The sequence below is a fragment of the Cebus imitator genome, unplaced genomic scaffold (assembly GCF_001604975.1).
Source record: "Cebus imitator isolate Cc_AM_T3 unplaced genomic scaffold, Cebus_imitator-1.0 Scaffold376, whole genome shotgun sequence".
Lineage (NCBI taxonomy): Eukaryota > Metazoa > Chordata > Mammalia > Primates > Cebidae > Cebus > Cebus imitator.
The window spans coordinates 1,551,525-1,561,078 of record NW_016107691.1 but is presented as its reverse complement, the minus strand read 5'-3'; the positions used below and the strand labels follow the sequence as shown (position 1 = coordinate 1,561,078).

Here is a 9,554-nt window from a genome sequence, read left to right as displayed (position 1 = left end):
GAGATGGGGTTTCGCCATGTTGGCTAGGCTGGTCTCGAACTCCTGACCTCAGGTGATCCACTCACCTTGGCCTCCCAAAGTGCTGGGATTACAGGTATTAGCCACTGCACCTGGCCAAATTTGATCTTAATACTACGTTATATGCACTTTGTGCTTCGTCCAAATTTTACTCCTAGTTATTCATTGTGATTCGGAAGAATGTGCATGGTTTCTGCTTTTTCCTTTCTGTACTTTTATTCATATTATTTCTTCCAACTAGAATGCCCTTGTGCCTCTTCTTGTAAGTAGAAACCTCTCTCCCTTTTGAAATCAGTATCTCTCACTGCACTTATTAAAAACCTCTTTGTATTATCGTAGTTATTTATGTTCACACCTTATATCCCTTCAATAAACTGTACATTCCTTGAAGGTTGGCACAAGCCTTCTTCTTCATCACTGTCATCTGTATAGGAATTGCTACATTGTGATATACACAATAGGTGCACTATAAATAGCTAAAGAACGAACATTTCATTTTAACAAAATAGTAATTATGAAAAAATTGTTTATAGAAATATAAAATACTAAGTCCATACAGATTTTTTTATTTTTTGAGAATGAGTCTCACTCTGTTGCCCAGGCTAGGCTGTAGCTATCTTGGCTCACTGCAACCTCTGCCTTCTGGGTTCAAGTGATTCTCGTGCCTCAGCCTCCTGAGTAGCTGGGATTACAGGTGTACACACCACACCTGGTGAAGTTTTGTATTTTTAGTAGAGACAGGATTTCACCATGTTGGCCAGACTGGTCCCAAACTCCTGGTCTCAAGTGATTTACCCGCCCTGACCTCTCAAAGTGCTGGGATTACAGGTGTGAGTCACTGTGCCTGACCCATACACAGAATTTGACCAATTTTCTATTTACATGTGAGATTCACTCATTTAAAAAAAGCGCCTCAGATCTTTTAAATCACACAGTTAAAAATTTAAAAACCAAGCACACAATTGAGCTTGACAATAATGTGGTAAAAATCAAATCAAAGTCTCATATTTAGAACTAATAAGTATCTTTTCATTCTTATAAACATTTTTCAGTAAAGGTAACACCTAATATATTTTACTCTTTTCTAATTCCTTGTATTCAGTAATGTTTTAAAAATAACATGAATATGTATTTGGTTTTTTTGGGGGGAATGGAGTTTTGTTCTTTTGTGCAGGCTGGAGTGAAGTGGTATGATTTCAGCTCACTGAAACCTCTGCCCCCCAGGTTCAAGCGATTCTCCTGCCTTAGCTTCCCGAGTAGCTAGAAATTATAGGTGCCTGCCACCACACCCAGCTAATTTTTATATTTTTAGTAGAGACAGGGTTTTTCTATGTTGGCCACACTGGTCTCCAACTCCTGACCTCAGGTGATGCAACTGCCTTGGCCTCCCAAAGTGCTAGGATTATAGGCGTGAGCCACAGTGCTCGGCTTAACATGAATATGTTTTAAAAATACAATAAAAATTTCCTCTATGAGCTGTTGGTCCAACATTATCCACATAATTCATTTTCAACATATACACTAACTTATTCAACAAACATTTACCAAGTGCCTCCTATGTGCCAGGTACTATGTGCCAGGCAAACATCTGTCAACATGAGCAAAATAATTAAAAAAGAAAGATGGAGTCAAAATATATCAAAATAGTGTAAAAAATAGATGTTTACTGGATTTTGAGCTAAGTGTGTGTGGTATAACCAATGTTAATTATCAATGCCTTTAGAAATATTTATCGATAAGTTTTTCTGTACAGTAAATAAGTTATGTACTTTAATTCTAAAAACATTAAGAATTATGAAGGCTATATATTGACTTCAAGTATTATAGTGTTTTCATAAACTTACTTCTATTCAAATATGGTCGGAGGACCCTATTTTAGTTATTTTACAATGCAAATGCATGAAAGTTTCATCTTAATGCTTGGCACTACTGACAGTTTAGTTGGAGATGACAGGCTATCCCTCCAACTTTGGTCTAAGGATACAATAAACAGAACTCTATCATGTTCAGTAGCAATCATTTAGAGTTCCAGAGTAGGCACTTCAACATCAGGTTTAAAAGTTACTGCAATATTTCAATGAAAAGAATTAAAAAAAAAAATCAATGATTACCTGAGAGTTCCTGAATGCTTCTTGAAAATACAAAACTGTTTACTTGGATGGTTGCTATGAGAGCTGGAGAAACACGAGACAAACAAAATTTTATTGATTTTATTATACAATGCCATATTAATTTTATGACATTTCAAGCCAATGCTTAATGTCTTAGTTTTGAATAAAAGATCATGATCTAAATAATAAGATTCTGTTGGTTATTTCTATAATCTGAATTTTTGTGTCCCCCAGAATTCATGTTAAAATCTTAACCCCCAAAGTGATGGTATTAGGAGGTGGGGCCTTTGGGAGGTGATTAGGTCATGAGGGCAGAGCCCTTATGAGATTAGTGCACTTATAAGAGAGATCCTAGAGAGCCAGTGTGCCCCTTCCACCATGTGAGGACGCAGTGAGAAGGTGCTGTCTATGAGGAATGGGCCCTCACCCAGACACCGAATCTGCCAGCACCTTGATCGTGGACTTTCCAGCCTCCAGAACTGTGAGAAATAAATTTCTGTTGTTTATAAGCTACCCAGTCTATGGTATTTTGTTACAGCAGCCTGAATGGACGAAGACAGTCATCTCTGTTTAATTCAAGTATTTTACCTTACATTCCACTTTAGGAGAAATGACATATTTCCCTGAGAATTCTCTTAGATTATCAGTACTTCACCATTACTGAAAAAACACTTGAGTTAAAAATGCAAAGAGTGTCAAAGTTTTTTAACTATTAAGAACAATTGAAAAGGTATTTAATAATGTATTTTGCTATGATAGAAATTGTTATAATGATACTAATTATTATTTTTTGTTTCAGAGTCTTGCTCTGTCGCCCAGGCTGGAGAATAATTATTATTTATTACATTTTAATCTTAATATGTTTGGGGATAATCTGAATGATCCTGGAAGTAAACACTACTTGAGCTAAATGCCATTGCTTAATTCAATAAAAACGAAGCATTTAAAGGGTCCTTTGCAATTACCAGGAGAACTTTCAAAGAGAGCAAATTAAAAGCAGAGCTTATGAGTTAAAACAATGCTTCTCCTACACACAGATCAGAAAACCGCTAACCAAACTTCATAGCCAATGGTAATAGCTTTTATGCTTCCCTTTACATTGATAAGGAAAGCTTTCCTGTGTTAGAAAACCAGGCAAGATTAGCCAGGATTAGCCTAGCAGAGTATTACTCAAACTGTGGTCCATGGACCAGCATCATCAGCATTACCTAGGAGCTTGTTAGAAATACAGTTTCAGGCCTCACTACAAACATAGTGAACTAATCTCTGACAGTGGGCCCAGAAATCTGTTTTCCCAAGTTTTCCAGCTGATTCTTATGCAAGCTATTTTGAGAAGCACTAGCCCTTTCTTGTACTGACAGACCCAACACAGCAGGTCAACAGTTACCCTAACACAAGGTAACCATCACCAGCATACTATATATGCATGGGAAAATAAAGATTGTGGCCAGCTATAATTCCAAGAATATATTCTCAGAATAGGAACCATGGTGAATACAAAGAGCTTCTCTCTAAAAGAGGTAACAGAGACACATATGAGGCAGAAGAGGAGAATGTTACAGAACCTAAAGAAAGGAATGATTCCTCTGACTGGCTGTGCTGATCAGATACTTCACAGAGGGTGAAATGGGAGGGAAGGAGAGGGGCATTCTGGAGAATAATCAAGAATAAGAAAAAGCTACTTTAGGTACTGAATATGAAGAACCTATACATTGGGGAACATTGATCAATTCTGGGAGCCTGTCTTCTCACAATAGAGTTGGTATAGGCTGGGAATAAAGGTACTCAACCTCTGAGAAAATGAAGCCTCTGAACATACAGAGCTCAAACCTATGACAAAAGTTCATACCAGGTAGTACTGAGGGTACAACACTATTCAGAGGGAGGTACCTGAAGCAACAAGGGAAACAATGTGCTGTTGAAATAGGGCAAAAGCAAAAGGACCTACGAGGCCATTAGAAGAGCAGAAGCGGAAGCTTTCAGTTCTATATGAGGTTAATGATGAATAAGAGCTCAATATGTGTGATGACAGTTCAGGGCTGGGGATCACCAGAAATTAGGAAAAGGTTAAGAAGGTAACTTTAGGCCAATTGGGAATGTTTGGGTATAGAATGGGGCTGAAGGTTCTACCAGACAGTTGATAAGCCTACAGAAAATGGGAGAGGTGAGGATGGAAGAACACATGGTTTAGGAAATGTCAAAAATATTTTCCAATTTAATCCTCTATAAATTAGGGGCAGAATTAAAGCCTCATTAGAACAGTCTAGTGTTTGGCAGAGAATAAGAGAACATTACTCACAGCAGTGTATTGGGGGAAGGGAACCTTTCTCTAAAGGTTCTGCTTTAGAGAAACTGGGGTATAGGTGCAGAACCACTGTAGTAGTGGAAGAGGCAGATTGGTAAATTGCAGAAGGTGGACTCTCAGGAAGCTAGGATGTATGGTGGCAGATCAAGAGAACTCCAGGGGCTTCAGAAACTTGGGAGAGTAAATCATTCCCAGCTGGTGCTTCATGTTTATGCAAATGATGCCCTGAAACAGACTGAGCTTAAAGGGTACTGAAGTAAAAGTGGTTTGAATCCTAGTTAGAAACAAAGAGTTGGGTCTCAGGGAAGCTCAGCATTGAAATCAGAGGATTTACAGTTGAAAGGTAAAAGATAAAACTTTAAGAATGGTTAGGGTACCAAGAAAGGGATTATAAAGGGGCAAGAACAGTTGAAGGGAGAAAAGATAATTATATAGAGGAGGAGTAGCCAAAAGGAAAGAAGAAAAATGGTGGTAACAGTTCAACAGAAGTTGAGAAGAGTTCTACACGTAAGTGATCAAAAATGTCAAATACTCTGAAGAAGTAATAGAGGAGTAAGAATGAAAATAATGAGTAGATTCAGTGGTTAGGATATGACTGATAACCTTTAAAGAGCAGCTTTAGCTGTGTGTAGGTGGGAGGGGGTGACACTCAAATCACAAAGGGTCAAAAATGACAAACAGGCTAGTAAAGTATAATCTTTACAAATGTTGATAGTAAAAGGAAGACAAGAAAACATGCAAAGTAAAGGCAGATCTCCCTCATCCTAAAAGCATGCCTGAAAATATCAGCAGACACAATGAATGTGGTAGAGAGGAAGATGAACTGAAGGTCCAAAATAATGAAATAAGGATCTTGAGGAAATGCAAGAGATGAGGAACAGGGTTAACTTAAAAAAAGTGGGACATGTCTGTTTTCCGAGATTAATATCTGGATGAAGGAAAAAAAAACCTTGAGGCAAGAAAAAGTTAATCTTGAGAAAAACAAAAAGGATGACCTCTGAGTAATTATTAGGCAAAGTTAACAACTGAGGGACTAGAATAAAAAATCTGACAGATGCGGTGGATAAAAACAAAGCGGTATTTTTAAAAGGGCAGGACCAAATTAAAGACCATGAATTCAGAGCTGATTGAATCAAGCAAGATGTGGTGGTCTAGAACTGGGCACAGGGATACATCAAAAAGGATAAAAGATGCCCCACTAATAGCGAACGTGAGCTGGGATTTTTTTTAAAAAAAGGATAAAAGATACAAAGATAGCAAGGCTAAGTAAGCTAAGCATGCCTGAAGATATAAAGGATTTTAGGACAGAAACAAAGCAGCATTCAAAACAGAAGACCTTGAGGGTGTGATTGCCTACAAAATTCAATTGGTACTACTGGACTAGAAAAAAAGGTTCAAGACCCTGAAAGACATGGGGTAATGAGAATTCAAAATAAGTATTGACTACAATGAGGTAAAATGGGATGGTGTTAAGAAAGGGGATACAACAAAGCAGGGGGTGATGTGAAGTGCTAGCACTAAAGAAATAAAGGTATCATAAGGTCAGGCTGATCACCAAAGGGAAAAAAAAACCCCTGCAAGCCAGGCTGAAGCCATCAAAAAATGTGGTGGATGAATCCTTCAAAGTGGTAGCTGATTATGAGCAGAAAATAATATAGATGTCTTGTTATAATCTGCAAGAAAACCACTTTTATTGGTTATACCTATTTCTTTTTTAAAAATAGAGACAAGGTCTTGCCATGTTGCCCAGGCTGGTCTCAAACTCCTAGGCTCAAGCAATCCTCTCTCCTTGGCCTCTTAAAATGTTGGGATTACAGGCGTAAGCCATTGTGCCTGGCTAGTTATATCTTATTTATAACTGAAAATAAATGGAACTATCTGAATTAAAATAATCAACTTATATTTATATCTGAACACTTTTTGGTTATTTAAAATAAAATCCATTCTGAAGGAATAAAGCAAGCCCCTAGGAACAAGGTTCAAATCAAATAATGGGGGCTCTAAAGTCTTTCCCTTGTATAGAGTACATCATAGGTGCTCAAATAATATAAGTTGAATCAATGCATGAAAAGGAATTTCAACAGTAGCACCATGATGGGAATATTCCTACAGTCTCATTTCATTGAATGAATGCAAAGATGAATGATCAGAAAGACAAATGGATAGACAGATGGGGAAGACAGAGACAGAATAATGTTCTTAGCATCATTAAAAAGCCAGGAGTCTCTCAAAATGATCGCTTTGAAGAGGATAACACTCATGAAATTACATATACAGGGGTCCTTGTATCCATGGGGGATTGGTTCCAGGACCTCCTGCAGATACCCAAATCTGCAGACTCAAGTCTCTGATATAAAATTGCATAGTATTTGCATATAAACTACATACATATTTTATATATATCCCTCTATATACTTTAAATAATCTCTAGATTATTTGTAAGCCTATGATACTTAATAAAATGTAACTGCTATTACATAGTTTTATACTGTATTATTTAGAGAATAATGACAGCAGAAAAGGTTTGTACATGTTCAGTATAGACTTAATTTTTTAAAATACTTTTGATCCACGGTTGTAAATTCTGTAAATCCAGAATTTACAGATGTGGAATGCAAGAGCTGACTATTTATTTGACAAATATACTGAAAACACTTAACAAAAAATAACCACTTTTTGAAAGACATAGAAAAGAAAAAAAGTCCCATAGAAACAACAAATTTCCCTAACAAACTCATTTTAATTTCACCAGTCTAATTGTTCTCAGAGTTTTTGTCCCAGTAATTTTATGAGTTACTATGCTGGAAAATAGTACAAGGAACATCTTAGAAGTTCTCTATTGCTGGACCCTTTTAGTTCCTTGATGAGACAAACTTGCTTCCAATAGGACAACTCTGTTTTCAAAAAACAAATGACCTGAATGGCAATTCTGATTGGCAGTTTACATGTTTAACTTACCTCATCATATGATTTACAAAGGCTTTGTTACAGTTAGTATTATACTTGCAAAAACTGCAGTGGATGTATATAGAAAAGTGGCTTGCAAAATCTTTTATTTTGGAATGACACTCAATGCACTTGTGAATCCCCCGACGACACCTTATGGAGATGGAAAAAAAAAGATAAAAATAGATTATAAAACAAAAATAATAGGAGAAAATCTTAACATTTTATTAACTAAAGCCAAAATGTTTAAATTGATATCTTTAAATAGAAACTCATAATTTCAAAATACGCTTTGAAACAAGCTAGAATAAGTGTAAAAAATTTAACACCAGTTAACATTTCCCTGGAATAAAAAGGATCAAACAAACCAATTAATCTATCATAAGATAAAAGCATAAAATATTAGTATAAAAGATGAAAATTATAGAATAAACACAATGACTCAAGTTCTGCTCAGCAGCTGTAAAAAGTACCTTTTTCTTATTTGCTTGGTCTTTATGCCAGATAAGTGATTACCATGTAAATGTGTAAGAGGGTTCTATGATATGATAAATTATAAAAAATAAACTTTTAATACTTAAGATTAAATTTGTATTGTATATCAGGAATAAAAGATATTACCTTAAGTTCTTCAAAGCTAAGGTCATTTTATTTTTTCTGTTGCGCTGTCGCTTTTGCTTGTAAGAGGGTTTTGCTTTGCATTTAGCTGTACGTCCCCTTGGCTTACTTGTATTAGCTTTACTTGCAGTGGATGTAGTTGCATGAGGCCTACTTGTCTTAGATTTACTGGCATTAGATTTTCTAGGATTTTCAGCAGTTGAGTTTTGAGATGTCGGAGGTGTGACCTGAAGAAAAGAAGTGCCTGGAGTATAACCAGAAGGTGCAGTTGGTAATTTTGACTGGTGAGGTCCAAGTGAAGCTCGAATAGTAACCTATAAAAACAAAGGCAGTATATACTTTTAGAAAATAAACCACATTAGTATCAAAAATATCACTGTAAGCCCTCACATTTACAGTAAACTGGTTTTTGACAAGGGTGCCAAAACATTTCCAATGGGGCAAAGAATAGTCTTGATGAATGCTGCTACAAAAACTGATATCCAAGTGCAAAAGAATGAATTTCAATCCTTACCTATTATATACAAAAATTATCTCAAAATGTATCAAAGACTAAATTTTAACGTGTAAAACTATAAAACTCTTAGAAGAAAATATAGTAGTAAATCCTTGTGAGCATGAGTTAGGCAATGGTTTCTTATATATGACACCAAAAGCACAAGCAACCAAAGAGAAAATCGATGAATAGGCATTTCTTCAAAGAAGATATACAAACAGCCAATAAGCACATGAAAAGATGGTCCACATCAACAGTCATCAGGGAAATGCAAATCAAATCCCAAGTGAGATGTCCCTTCACACCAACCAGCATGGCTATGATAAACAGACAATAACAAGTATTGGCTAGGATGTAGAGAAATGAGAACCCTCATACACTGCTGGTCAAAATGCACAACAGTGTAGTTAGATTGAAAAAGAGTTCAGCAGGCCAGGTGCCATGACTCACGTCTGTAATCCTTGAACTTTGGGAAGCTGAGGTGGGTGGATTACTTGAGGTTGGGAGTTTGAGACCGGCCTGGCCAACATGGTGAAACCTCATTTTAACTAAAAATACAACAAATTAGACAGGCATGGTGGCAGGCGCCTGTAATCCTAGCTATTCGGGAGGCTGAGACAGGAGAATCGCTTGAATCCAGGAAGTGGAGGTTGCAGTAAGCCAAGATCATGCCACTGCACTCCAGCCTGGGCAACAGAGTGAGACTCCATCTCAACAAAACAACAAACAAAAGAAAAACAGGAATTTTCTCAAAATATTAAAGGTAAGAGTTACCATTTGACTCAGGAATCCTACTCAGAGGCATATACTCAAGAGAAATGAAAACATGTATACACAAAAACCTCTACATGAATTTTTATAGCAGCATTATAGCCATAAAGAGGAAACAACCCACATGCCCATCAATAGATGAAAGAATAAATAAAATGTAGATTTTCTATGCAATGGAGTATTACTTAGCCACAAAAAAGAATGAAGTACTCATGATACAATATCAATGAACCTACAAAACATTATGCTAGGCGAAATAAACCAGTCCCTAAAGATGACATGTTGTATG

At 36.5% G+C, this 9,554-nt stretch overlaps 1 protein-coding gene across 6 annotated transcripts in view; it reads right to left on the bottom strand.

Annotated features, from left to right (window-relative positions):
• ZNF280C (zinc finger protein 280C) overlaps positions 1–9,554 on the bottom strand; it is a 63,743-nt gene that overhangs the window by 4,465 nt on the left and 49,724 nt on the right. For all 6 annotated transcript variants that reach the window (XM_037731033.1, XM_017507511.2, XM_017507513.2 and 3 more), the window contains 3 exons: positions 8,002–8,312; positions 7,393–7,533; positions 2,130–2,192 (listed from right to left, as the gene is read on the bottom strand). In XM_037731033.1, coding sequence (XP_037586961.1) covers positions 2,130–2,192; positions 7,393–7,533; positions 8,002–8,312 — 515 coding nt within the window. The remainder of the gene's footprint in view (positions 1–2,129; positions 2,193–7,392; positions 7,534–8,001; positions 8,313–9,554) is intronic.